General features: G+C 36.7%; 1 protein-coding gene across 5 annotated transcripts in view; it reads left to right on the top strand.

Annotated features, from left to right (window-relative positions):
• Positions 1–14,677, top strand: part of LOC136030108 (protein vav-like) — a gene marked incomplete at its 3' end in the record, with an annotated part of 142,489 nt that overhangs the window by 73,998 nt on the left and 53,814 nt on the right. For all 5 annotated transcript variants that reach the window (XM_065708782.1, XM_065708783.1, XM_065708785.1 and 2 more), the window contains 1 exon segment: positions 10,581–10,784. In XM_065708782.1, coding sequence (XP_065564854.1) covers positions 10,581–10,784 — 204 coding nt within the window.

The following is a 14,677-nucleotide window of genomic DNA, read 5'->3' on the forward strand; positions in this document are numbered from 1 at the left end:
TAAAGGATTCTTAGTAATTTTAACTATTTATTCTACGGCCTTTGTGATTCAGGGGACAAAAATTTAAGCTTTAATATAAAGAGTTATTGACGAGGTATTGACGAGTTGGCGAACCTTCTCGTATACGTAATAAAAACATACGAACATAGAAGTTTGTTACGGAAGCTAATTCATAAGTTACGTATATCTTTTACTAATGAAAACGTTCGTAAAAACTAAAAGTTCTAGTTGCCTTTTTAAGTACCCAAAAAATTGGAGAGCAACTGGGCTTCCTTCCCCTCCTTTTTTCGCAAAATCATTCGATCAAAACTATGGGAAAGCCGTTTATTCAAATAAATAAATATGCAAATTTCGCTTTAATTATTCATCTACGGAGAGCCGAAATCAAAACATGGATTAACTAAAAAACGTTCAGAAATTAAATATAAAAAACAAGTGTTTTTAACTGAAAGTAAGGAGCGACATTAAAACTTAAAACGAACAGAAATTACCCCGTATATGAAAGGGGCTGCTCCTTCTTCAACGCCCTGCTCTTTACGCTAAAGTTTTTACTGTTTTCAAAAAGTAAAGTTGAGAGAAAGAGTCAAACTTTAGCGTAAAGAGCAGGGTGTTGAAGAAGGAGCAGCCCCTTTCATATACGGGGTAATTTCTGTTCGTTTTAAGTTTTAATGTCGCTCCTTACTTTCAGTTAAAAACACTTGTTTTTTTTTATTTAATTAAAATAATGAGAAATAGTTTATATTAGAGTGAATCAGAACAAAGTGAATTTTACTTTACGAGGCCGTATTCAGGATTTTTTTTCGGTGAGGGAGGGTATTTTCTTTGGGCTGGGGGGTAAAAAAACTCTTTGAGAAAAGCCAAAAAAATTATATGCATTTGTGTTGTTTTGAATGTGTGGGATAGTTTTTCTTTATTGGAGATGGTCAAACCTAGTACCTCCCCCTGGATGTGACCTCGCTACTACGTAAGGTTGCGTATGGCAGATAATGTTTCTATCTTCATATTAAACGAATACACCTTGTAATCTTTATTCGTAGTTTTTGAGTTTGCGTTTTGAAAAATAGATTTTGATCAATCATTTATCAGAGAAACTTCACAGCGTCTACCCTAAAAATTGTAAAAAAGCTTCGAAGCAGTAATTTGATAACTGAAAGTAGAGAAATTTAGCTTTCTACTGATAATCTTTTTAGTCGAAAACCAAAAAGCTTTCTTTTAAATAAATCCAAATAGTAAAATATCTTTAGCAACAGTCCAGAATATTAGAAAAGGGAGTATCCAGTTTCGAACAAACTCCTTGTCATTTTTTTTCGGAGAGTAAAATTGTTGTATCATAATTAAAATACGTATTAAGACAGAAGATTGACGATTCACGATGAAAATTATTTATACAAATAAGAAAAATAGAGGACCCAGGAAAAAATCCTGTGGTACCGTACTTTTGAGGAATGGAGCACAGCTAAGAATAGGAAGATACCTCTTCCGCTATTTGGGTTCTTCTATCTAGATAAGATTTAGTCTGGTGCAATTCAGGTTCACGCACACGACAGTTCTCCAACGTACTAAAAAGAACCATTTTTTTTTTTGTATTAAAAAAAGGTAGTGTGGGAATTCAATCCACCTCCTCATCAAAAGCTTTGGACACTTTCCCTGGCAAAAACAAAACCCAAGTTTCACTAAAAATCTATCTGATCTTGTATTTTTCCTCTTTAATTTGTTGAGATAAGGAAATGAAGTTAAACTTAATGTAAATATTCGTAAATTTCAAAACCGATTTATGGTACTAATGGTTTCATCTACCAAAGATAACTTTCAGTTGAATAAATTTGCTCTGTCAATGATATACGAGAAACTTAAAACTTTCTTCCCTTGAAATTGTAAAAACCCTTTGTAGCAGCTATTCCATTAATGAAAGGAAATGAATTTGGCTTTCTAATCTGAGTTTGTCCTAGTAGAAAACCAAAAACCTGTTTTAGATAAACACAAGTAATAAAATCTGACTACCACCAGTCCAGAATATTAGAAAAAGGTTTATCCAATTTTGATCAAGCTGCTCTTCGTTTTTTTTTCTGAAAGTGAAATAGCTGAATTATACGTGAAGGCAGAGAATCGACAAGGCGCCGTGAAAACAATTTGTAAGGTAAGGGCATTAGACCCTTAACATTTAATCCGGTGGGGTTGATCTTCGTTTCTAAGCCCATTATACAGAAATTGCGATGTGGGAGGGGGGCAGTAATCTTTCCTGCTTACCTTTCCCAGATTTCTCCAGGTACCCATTTCAAGCTGGGTCGACTCTGGCTGAGCTTCCGGTCACACCACTGACCCCTTTCCAAGTCAAATAATTGGTCACATCAAGAATCGAACCATCACCCTTCGGACAAAGGATTGCAAATCCAGGGCGTCAACCATTCGGCCACTTACACAAATAAGTTAAAATGGAGAGCCTGAGAAAACAATCCTGAGGTACCCCTACCTTTTAGGACTGAGACGCAGCTTAGAATAGGAAGCTGATCTCATCGCCTTGTCTTATTGCTTTCATCCCCAGTTGTCAATGAATCAATCGTTAAATATATGCTAAAAGGTTGTAATAAACATGGAACGGTTATTTGACTCAAGAAGCTTAGTTTGTTGTGGGCAACATAGTCAGTAATAGAACACCGAAAGAATCATATGTTAAAACACCTAACAAAACAAGTAAGGATAATAACAACAGTGTCAAATAGGAACGAAGAAATTGGGAGGAATAGAAAAGACTAAGTTGGTATTAAGCAGGGAAAATATGAATTTTAAGTTAGGAACGTTTCTGAAGATAGTTTTAAAAGAAGAGAAGAGTATGGCATTGGGATACAACTCCAAAGTGAAATTGATGGAAAACGGGGAATTTTCAGGTGACCACGAAATTTAGTTAAAATAAACCTCTGTGAAGAATAAAGTAGCAACGAGGAGTACTTGTGTGATGAGAGCACAGGGTAAACCGAGATTGGATACATGGTGGCAGAATTCCCTGGCATGTTGAATAAACTAGATTAAGTATTTGTTTTGCAATTTCTTGGCTCCTGAGATCGTAGACCTGCATCTGTGTAGAGGTCAACCAAGGGGTAAAGCGTAGAAAGGCGAAGATAGGCTAGAAATACAAAAAAAATAGAAAAAAAACAATCAGGTTTTATGCTGGTCCACGCCGATCTCAGCAGTGTTGTCAACGCATCGAAATAAACTCTATCAGTTTTACGACTAAGATTGTACTGCAAGAAATCAATTTTTTCGATCTAAACAGCAGGTTAAGAATTTGCCGTGACAAGAAGAAAATTTTGAATATACTAAAACTTGGAACATATATCTGAGCCGAAAATGAACTAGTAAAACCAAAATGTACCCGAAGATTGGATTATACCAACAAATTTTTAAATGTCCCAGGACGTTCCAAAAGCGGTACAATTGTAACGTGTTATTAACGATGTATCACAGTTATTCAGCTTACTAATAAGACGATATCTTCTTTTTTTCTATTAAGGAAAGGCAGTGTGGGATACGTTGTTTCGCCCCCTCCTCCTCCTAGACACTTTGCCTTGCAAAGCTAAAATCTAAGTTTCATCAAAAATTGTCCATGAATTTTTATTTATTTTTTTTGTAAATTTGTTGAGATGCTGAGATGATGATAAACATGATGTTACCATTCGTAAGGTTCAAAAACTTAATCATGGTAGTAATTGTGTTGTGCGTGAAAAAAAAAATTGAATTATATCTAAGTTTATGCAATAATTGAATTGTTATTTGATGAAATAATGCCACTGGCTTAGAGAAAGTTTTAGACTTGAATAGAAAATCCAATCTAAATGTCTCTAAAGGAAATGTGAAAGTTAAATTAGTCTTTGCGTCTAGGAAACAGGGGAAATCCTTTTTTGTTTCCTTAGTGACCTATATTAAACTAGTCCCTTTGTGGCTATAATACGAAAAACGTGGAGTTTTGTCGCTAGCAAGGGGAGAGTTTATTGCTTATGGTAAAGACTTTGTATTACCACATATCAAAATACGATATTTTAAGTGGTTTTGACACTTGTTTTCTTTATGGAGATGGATTTTTGAGATTTTGTCATTTTCTTTATTGTGTTGCAGGAGTAACACTTAGGTTTTTTTTATTTGCTTTCTAGTTTAGCAGATTTCAATTTATAGCGAGAAAGTAGTAAGGTTCTAACCCCCGGGGTTTTTACGGAAAGGTTGGAACTCTGGCTGGATTGATATAAATGTCTTGGTATTTTCCAAAGCGATGTATAGTTCTGGCTCAGAGCCATAAAACGTGATGTTTGCTTGTCCTAGTCAAAGCCTGCAGTGTGTGAACCGAAGTTTTATAGTTTGCGTCCGATAGAACGATTTGAGATTGTCTCGCTGAGCTTTTGTTTCTTCTAGTTGTGTTTTTGCAGTCGAGTGGAAAATTCTGTGGAAACCTTATTTTGAGATTATGTTACAATATGGTTGGTCGTCCCTCAGCATACCTTGCCCTTTCCCTCGCCTGCTTGCTTGCAGAAAGGTAGGTATATTGGACCTTGTTTGAACTGAAATCACGATACCCCTGCTAACTTTTTAGTATATTGGTTGGCATGTTACACTTAGTTTGAATCTGGACTCCTGCAAAGATTTTTGATCTCTAAGACTCGAGGACTAATGCGAGCCTTAGTCAACATCCTGTCCCTCCTATGCTTAATATTTGATATGAAAGGTAGCCCTTCCCCATCTTGTTTAGAAAAGGGCTATTATTTTCGATGTGTATGATTCTATCGGTAAGATAGGTTTATGGCCCCTTCATCACCTCTTCCTTAGCAGGAAATTTAGCAAAAATGTGGGCACCTTGTGGGCAATCATGTAAGAATTTTTGATGAGAATGATTGAAGGCACAAAGTGGGTTAAAGCCCCTTCAAAACCTCCTCTCTCCCGCCACCACTTTTTCAGCAGAAAGATTGTCAGATTTTTCTTGTCACCGACGGGTTTCAAATTTGTGATGACGAATGTTTGGGAAATGAAACACGATAATAATGATTTTCATAGACAATATTGCCCTCTCCGGCTTTTGGTCAAAAGGTCTCAGCTCTACTTTAAACTTGTAAGCAATTTGAGCTAATCGGACAGGGAACGGATTTTCACCTACCATCCGGATTCACTTGAAATTCGGTACCGAGGTGCCAAATACTAAGGAAATTGAATTTTGGGCCGTTGATCTTTGTAGTCGAGAAGCTCAATTTTATAAACACTTAAAACAAGAAGAACAATAGGGAATTTCTCAAGACAGTGGGAAACAAAATTAGAATGAATGTTTCGGCCCTATGTCCAAAGGCCGTCCTCAGCAATACAAAAATATATAAGAAGGAAAAACTATCAACAGGATAAAAAATTTAATCAATTAAGTTTTTCAAAATATAAAAAAATTTCAAAATAGTCCCAGCATCCTTACCTCAGCAAAGTTCAACCAGTACTGATAAATTGCAAACAGGACTGATAAATTGTGATGAAACGATTTGCTTCGTTTCATTTATTTATCAATCCTGGTTGAATTTCGCTGAGGTAAGGATGCTGAAACTGTTTAAAAAAAATTTTCATTTTAGTTTCATTGATTTTATCCTGCTGTAAGTTTTTTCTTCTTATATATTTTTGTATTGCTGAGAACAACTCTTGGACAAAGGGCCGAAATATTCATTCTAATTAGTTTCCCACTGTCTTGAGAAATTCCCTATTGTTCTTCTTGTTTTGAGTTTGTGATGGAAAGGCAGTGTGGTCTTCGTCGCTATTTGCTCAATTTTATTCTTGGGAGCTTCTCCTCTATCACGCATAGTGCCTTGTAAGTAAAAACAGCGGTGTAGATTTGGAGGGGGGCTGTAATCAATCAAGGATTAAAGTATATGACAGACTTTAAAAGTATTAACATGACTTAATATTGGAAAATAGATAATGCAGTTTGTTTTAAGAAGAAGCATTGCGTTTGGAGAGCGTCTTTAAGGAATGTTATATCATAAAAAAAAAAAAAAATATGCTTCTTTGGATGTAAGATTTTACATCTTACATCTAAAAAATTTATGACCTATTGAAGTAAATTCCTTGGATGTATATGGTTTCAAACCCTTGATAGACATTCTAGAATTCAAGTTTTTAACTTTTAAACAGAATAGAATAGTGCACCAATAAGGGTGGCATGATTTTTTCTTTTTTTTTTTTTTTTGCGCTATACCTGGGAATTCCGTCTTTTTTTCATCCGAGCCTTTATATTTCTCTGTGGGGGTAACACAAAGAATTCAACTACGAAAAAAACCGACAGCAAATACAAGGCACGGCAATACATAAAGGCTCCGCAGCCTGTAAAACAGAGGCCATCGCCCAATGCTCCTGCTTTACAGGCTCGTGCATTTACAAATGTTGTTTTTTTTTATTTGTGCTACCAAATACATAACCTTAATTACCTTAGTTACCTTAATTCGCACTTCGGAACGAAAGTTGCGAGAACTGTGATGCTCCGTAGTTGATCATGGCGATAGATCTGGTCGCTGTGCTAAGGTCAAGTGACAAACCATAGGGACTAGAGAGTGCTGGAGAAATGCAATTCAAGCCCACTCGGTAACGGTGATCACATGGTAGGTATGGTTCAAGGACCATTCTCTAGCGATTTAGAGTTGGCACCGCCGCACAACAGCAACTTCGGATAGAGTGTGTGAGATGGTTGGGTATGACAAGCCGCATCATCCTCCAAGCTAACTCTATATTGTCTTCCACGACTGTTATGGTAGTGAGGGCTGGGAGGGGTTTTCCCACTGGAATCTCCATGGTTTGGCCTCCCATTCCTTGTCGAGTCTCTTTTTGAATTCCTCGGGCGAGGTTGCAGAGACTGTCTCTTGGCTTAGTTGGTTCCAATCGTTCACCACTCGCTGGCTGAAAAAATCTAGTCGGACTTTGGTGTTAACGCTGGATTTGAACAGCTTTTTGGAAAGTCCTCGTGTTTGCTTTTGGTGGGGAGAGAAAGTGAACAGCTTCTGGTCCGCTTGCTGGAGGTACCCGTAGGTGAGCAGCATGTCGTTACGCCTACGCCGAAAAACGAGTGTTGGGAGGTTAACAAATCGTAATCTTCTGCAGTAGGGCTGACTGCGTAAACCGTCGATGCATTTGGTGGCTCTCCTCTGGACACCCTCAACAAGCTGGATGTCTCTCTTGTAAAAAGGACCAGCAAGACATGTTCCGAAATCTAGGATTGGCCTGACCAGAGCTTTATATAATTTCAGAAAAACTGTGGAGGATCGACTACTGACGGTTCTTTTCAGGAGTCCCAAATTTGCATTTGCTTTCGAAACTGCTTGGGCGGTGTGCTGGTGGAATTTTAAGCTGTCATCCAACAGGACTCCCAGGTCTCTACCACTACTAGAAGTAGGAATCAAGACTGTCGATGACGTTTTGCCGTCGTACATAGTGTACTGGTGCTGCGGATTACCACGGCCGAAATGAAGAGTGACGCACTTTGAGATGTTGAAGGACAGAAGCCATTTATCTGCCCATGCTTGAATTTGGTTGAGATCGGCTTGTAGGCTAATGTTGTCCGCGGTACCAAATAGCTTGGAGTCGTCGGCGTAAAGAGTCAAATGGTTTTTTGTTTCAGCTACCAGGTCATTGATATAGATGAGGAATAAGGTCGGTCCGAGGACAGTTCCTTGAGGGACGCCGCTCAGAACTTGGCAAGGTGTTGAATAGATCTTTTCTCAGTCCGTGGTAAAGAGCCGAACCTTTTGCCTTCTGTCACCAAGGAAGTCCATAAGCCAGTCGACTAGTTTTTTATCAATGCCCACGGCTGTAAGTTTGGAGCGCAAACGACTATGGGGGACTTTGTCGAAGGCTTTGGCAATGTCTAGTAGAATTCGGTCGACAGGAAATCCTCTGTCAAGAAGCTGAGTAATTAGCTCATAAGTTTTGAGTAGGTTGGTTTCGACTGACTTCCCGGGAAGAAAACCATGTTGTTTGTCCGAGATAATGCTGTTGGAAACTAGGTGCTTGAGAAGTGCGTCGTTGACAATTCTCTCTAAAACCTTAGCGACAGCAGACGCAAGGCTTATAGGTCTGTAGTTTTCAGCTTTAGACCGGTCACCCTTTTTGAATATGGGTGTAACATAAGCAGTCTTCCATTGTGAGGGAACAACTCTGCAATCGAGAGAAAACTGAAATAGATGGCACAAAGCGGGGGAAATCTCGGTGGCTGAACGTGAAATAAAACTACTAATTTTAGATTCAGTTTAGGTTTATGATATACCCCCTCCTTTAAAAAAATGGCCCTTTTGAACCCCTTACTCAGTGCGATATCACTGCTTTGCCAAAAGATATGACTCACCTTAAGCGAAACCGTGTCACTGGACGGGAAGTACTGTTTAGCCCAGAAATGAGACTGACTACCATAAAATAGGAATTTCTTTGGTCCAAAAAAAGAATAAAGCCCGTTTTGTCAATGCACTTTCTAATTGTTTACGTGGCAAAGGTATGAGAACCATCCAAGTTTGATCCTAATACTTAACCAGCAGCCCCCCTAAACTTAAATTGTTGTGCCCGTTCGAGCAAACTCATTTTTTTAAGCAGAATCATAGAAGAAACTAAAATCGAAGTAAAAGTTGGTCTGTCGCTGGGTTTTTATTCCACAAATTGCAGTGAAAGCTCATTTTGACAACAGTCTTTAATCAGCAGCACCCCCCCTAAACTTTAAGTGCTGCGCCTTTTCAAGTAAACTCATTTTTTAGAAGCAAAATCATAAAACAAAGTCGAATCAAAGTAAAAGTCGGTCTGTCGCTGGGTTCTCATTCCACGAATTGCAATTCAAGCTCATTTTGACCCAAATCTTTGACCAGCAGCCCCCCTAAGCTTAATAGCATGACCCCAAAAACTCCCACCATATTTTGTGGACCCCCTAAATTTAAAGCTACAAAAAGGAAATTTTTATTTACTGAAGAATACGCATATGTAAAATTCTAGATTCTATGATGATAATCAGAAAACTGAAGATAGATTCTAAAGAATAGTGTCATGTGTATGTTTATTATTAACAACTTTTGAAAACCAGATGTCACATTCGCTCTCTTTGGCACTTCAAGTACACTTCAACAATTTTTTCTTTTTCAATGAGCCTTTTGGGAGCCCCACACAATAGAAAAATGAAGAATTTTTAGAGCTTTTAAGAGCTTAGGGTGCAATAATAGGTTTTGAAAAGTAATATAAAGAATGCTAAGTCGCTAAGACTGGAAATAAGTGTAGGTGAAGAGTTGACGTTGGTAAGGAGAAGATAGATCAAGGGATTAACTTCACTTACTTAGTATTATTATTAAAGATATTGGATGCAGTGAAGATCCAATGCCCAGGGTGTTTTCTAAGTTAGAAAAAGTTTTTTCTAAGTTAGAATAGATTGGTATGGAGGAGGAGCATGAGTGTCTGTATTGGCCTCAGGCAGGTTGGTCTTGTAGTAAGTTGTTAGTAGTAGCAGTAATCAGCCTTTGACCTAATCAACAATTCTTCAATAATTGCCAATAGACAGCGAGAAAACTTCAATGGAACAGAGACTAGCCTTTCTTGCTAGTGTAGTCCTAAATATTGCTATGCTAGTATTGCTAGTGTATTGCTTCTTGCTAGCGTAGCCCTGTAGCCCTAAATGTTTCAACCGAACTGTTGGACATGGTTTCCGTTTTCAGTTTCAAGAAATTCATTGCCTATTGATCATCAAATAAAAAAAATTAACTTTATGTTTCAGAAATTATCCTGGCATTTTGGTGCCAACAATTTATATTTGGCATTCCTTACAGATTAGATATGGCGCTATAAGATAATGCTGTGTTAAAAAAAAATTTTTCTTCATTTCCATTCCCTTGTAGTTTTGGTCGTTTTCGTTTTAATGGCTTTAAATTGTTGTAAGCAGTTCTCGTTTTCTGCTGCATTTGCTATGCGCAGGCCGTTTCTTTTTTGCGCAAAAATAAACATATAAGAAGCACAGCACTACAAATCAAAATTAAAACAGTATTTTCTGGAAATGTCTTCTAAGTTGTCTCACTTTAAAAAAATATGAGTAACACAGATTTGGAACGCTTTAGAGCAATATAATTTTTTTAGTTTGCATTGCCACTAACGATGCCAAACATCTGCTTGAAATATATAGGAAATATAAAGTTATTAGCAAAATGGGTCGTGTTAATTAAAAAAAAAACTTTGCAATATGTGTGCTTTGTCTAGAACGACTTCTCAGCTGAGAAAAGACACGTACTATAGTTATGATCCTGTGAGATACTAACTGCACTAACTACTTCTGAATAACTGCTAACATTTAGTGGTACCAATTCACAAAGATTTTGTTGGGGAAGAGGGGTGAATGTATTTTCTAAAATTTAAGGGGGGATTTTTCCAATGAAAATCCTAATGGTATATTAAACTGTCAATGCCCATTTCGTTAGATCTCTTCATTAATCTTGGTTAATATGACTTTTTTTTCACATTATTGTTGTTGATGCTATTACCGTCGGGAATGGCTGGAGCACACAATCAGTATTACAAAAGAAAAGAAGAAAAAGTAAGTTGTTCTTTTCTTCCAGGAAATAGCGGAAATCCACATTGGTTTCCATAGCGATCTTTGTCAAGCCTGTTCTCTTGGAGCTGCAATTCGGATCAGTGACATCTTTCTACAGTGGAAGGAGAAGTTTTTAATTTATGGCGAATACTGCTCAAACCTGCCCAAAGCTCATAGTCGGCTTGATGAAGCCTGCCTACGGAACGAAATGTTCTCAAACGAATTAACTGTAAGTCAAAATTTATCATATTTCAATTTGATTTGCCAAATTTCTTGGCTAACAATCTATATTTTTAATAAGATTTGTGCAAAATATTGCCGCTCAAATTACCGAATGTTTGATAAGAAAACTTATACCTATATATAAGTATAGTCACAAACTTGGGCAGGTGCCAGTTATTTAAACGTAAACTCTAAATTTAAAGGTAAACATCCGATATACGATATTGATCACAAATCACAAATATGAGGTCATAAACTAAAGTAAGGTCACTAATCTGGACAGGTGCCAGTTATTTAAACCTAAAATAAAAAAATAAAGGATAACATCATCTGATACACACTATTCATCACAAATCAGTGGTCACAAGTCATAAATTAAAGTAAAGTCACTAATTTTGGTAGGAGCCAGCTATTTAAAATTAAGCTCAAAATATAAAGGAAAACATAGCCCGGTATACAAAATTGGTCACGAATCACAAATCATAGGTCATAAATCAGAACTTAAAGTAAGGTCAAAAATCCTGGCTGGTGGAAGGTTATTTAAAATTAAGCTCAAAATGTAAAGATAAACATTTGATGCATAATACTGACCAAAAATCACAAATCAGAGGTCACAAATCATAAATTAAAGTAAGGTTAAAAAGTTTGGCAGGTGCGAGTTATTGAAACTGAAGCCAAAAATATTGGAAGAGATGGGTTTGCGGGTGCTTTAATTGAGACAGTTAATGTTACGATGAGACTTTAATAGTATGAGGTGGTTAATAATTTTTTTTTTTTGCGTATTCATCTATGCAAATTAGCACAAAAATAGCACAGAACTTGCAAATATCCATCCTCAATCCATAAAATCCATTTAGTTAAATCAAATTAAATCAATGCTATTCACCTATCGCCTGCAAAAACTTATATTGACAGTACTTATGTTATAATTCATTTCAGCTATGTTTTACAACCTAAAATTACAAGCTACCCTGGGTGGTAAAGGTGAAAACCCATTTTAAAAGGCAGTCGTGTACATTCTTCTATTGGTTGGGAGTGTTATTCTTTGATACCGTTGGAATTGACTACTTCGAGAACTCTTGTCTTAAAGGTTGACGTGTTGGATACCCTATCTGACGATATGCATACACGCTATCTAATATAAACTAACCAACAGGGGGAGGGGGGACTCAATGAGAGTTGTCATTACACAACAGTAACAAGTCTCTATTAAATCAAGTGGACTATCAGCCAATCAAGACTGGCTACTTTGCTACCCAAGCTTAGTGTTCGCCTCACCATTTATTAGATCACCGAATTTTAACAAATTTCACTAATTCAGTTTAATTTAACCCCGCAAACAGGTACATTGCTCAAACAGTTAAAATTTAAAAATGTCTTGTTATGGAGTTAAATCGTAAATGAAATATAAATCAAATTACATATTTAAAAGTTATTAATAAAGGAAATGTCTAATTTGGGGTTAACAATGGTCAGATATTACTAAGCTTTGAAGGTTGGTTAAATCATGCTTGCAGCATCCATTGAAACGTCCGCTGTAACTCTAGCCCGTAGTGACTGAGAACTCAAAATGTGTTGCAAAAAAAAACTCAAGTGGGGAGAGTTGCCGTTTGAAGTTGACTCAGACATGGTAACAATGATTTTGATTAATCATAATGGTAACGATTTGCTACAAAAACAAATTATGGGAATTTTGAAAATAGCCGTAAATCCCTAAAAAACGGTGTGAGATCACAGTGAAAACTACATCACCGTAGTCGAAAACCCCATTAAGGAGAATTAATATCCCCTATGTTCAGAAAGGAGGAAAATCACTTTTTCGCAGGTTACATTAGAAAAGCCTAAAGGTTACATTAGAAACCCGGAAACCCCATTGGCGGCAAGTAAAATATAGGGAACATTGGAACTTTTAAGTTGGATATCCTGATGACGGCAAAAAAAAAAAAAATGAAAACGATGTCTATTAAGTAAAGACCAATGAAGGTCGCTTAATTCGACCAATTCGGTCAATGTATTAAATCACAAAAACAAAGTAATTATGTCATCATCCTCTGCAAGGCTCCGTAGCCTGGTAAAACAGCAAATGATGGGGGACAAATGCGACTATCTACATCTATACATTGTAGATATATAGGGGGACAAATGCGACTATCTACATCTATACATTGTAGATATATAGGGGGACAAATGCGACTATCTACATCTATACATTGTAGATATATAGGGGGACAAATGCGACTATCTACATCTATACATTGTAGATATATAGGGGGACAAATGCGACTATCTACATCTATACATTGTAGATATATAGGGGGACAAATGCGACTATCTACATCTATACATTGTAGATATATAGGGGGACAAATGCGACTATCTACATTGTCTAGAATCTATACATTGATTCTAGACACACAGTTGTGCAAGTAATTTCCCATTACTGTTAAAGTAATTCGTTTTTGTTCGACTATGGTTGTGATAACCTTAATTAGTGAAATTAGGTTAAGTTAGGGAAATAAAACTTTCGGGACTGAATCCAGAGCCTAAGATATACTCGAGAAAGTAGTGCCTTCTTAACTGAGGGGTTAACACGCTAGACTTGAAATATTTTGTCCGTCGCTGATTATTTGGTTTGGAATGTGGGTCAGTAACGTGACTCTGTGAAGTCAGCCAGAGTCCACGCTGCTCTAAATGGGTACCTTGAGAAACGTGGGGAAGGTAAAGGTTATCCCACGTGGTAAACGTGGGGAAGGGTGTACGAAAGCACAGGATGGATGACCCCAAACTCCCCATTGCATTTACTGGCTGAAGGCCCATGGAACGGATATCAGTAATTCTAGTAGGGACTGTAAAGATCAGTGCCTTATTCTTTACGTTTACTATCTCCATCCTTTTCTTAGGTATAGGGTTTAGAAGATTGCGTCCATGACAGGTCTATATTTAGGCTATGTAATATTGATAAAAAATTACCTTTATTTTGAGTTCTCTATTTCTATTTCAATGGCTTTCGTTTTTAAAATCTTAATCAGGATCCACACTTTCCTGAAGCCACTGGACTTAGTTCCTTCGTCCTTAGCTCTTTTTTTTTCATTTTTATAGATATTACTTAAGTTTCTTTGTGAATTTTACTAGTTTCATTGTTCTTTGTTATTTTTGACGTGTTTGGACTTCTGTCATCCTTTCTCATTTTTTTTTTTTTTTTTACCAGTTTCATCCCATGACGCTTTGGCCTAACATTCAATTAGTGATTATTCGTTTGTGTTGTAGCGTTTTAATGTAGGCCTACTCTTTTGCCAGTTTTATATAATTTTTATTTGAACCATTTTATGTTTTGACGCCAATTTTTTTTACTTTCTTTTTAATTTATTAATCGATTTGTTTTTGCTGTTGCTGCTCTTTTCTTTCTTTTTGGGTTTTTTTCTATGTTTGATTCTGAAATACAAATTCGCCACTTCTGGGCTCAAGAGCAACATTTTTTTTGAAACAAATGCCTGATTTTATTTGTTTTTTGTTGTTTGACTGTGGAATTAACGTATGTAATATGACAAAGCCTATTTTCCAATGTATGTTTCTTCTCAATTCTTTTGTAGCATACTGACTTACTACAGGTTTCCTTATTACTGCTATCTCAAACATCTTTAATGTTAATTACAAGCGGAAATCTATTGGGTTTAATCAATCTAATCTGCCAATTAAGAGTTGGTAATCAGATTCTCTTGTATTTCTGTGAACGGCTAGTTCAAATTGTTAAACATGACTTATTTCTTTTCATTACTGTCCCCTTCCCCCCGAAAAAATGTCCTTGGCACATGCCGGGTTGAGTCATTTTTATTGTCTCAGAGAGAAAAAAATTCCCCGTAAGGTGACCGAAATCCATTAATTACGAATAGATTTAATGTA

Source organism: Artemia franciscana, chromosome 8 (assembly GCF_032884065.1).
Source record: "Artemia franciscana chromosome 8, ASM3288406v1, whole genome shotgun sequence".
Lineage (NCBI taxonomy): Eukaryota > Metazoa > Arthropoda > Branchiopoda > Anostraca > Artemiidae > Artemia > Artemia franciscana.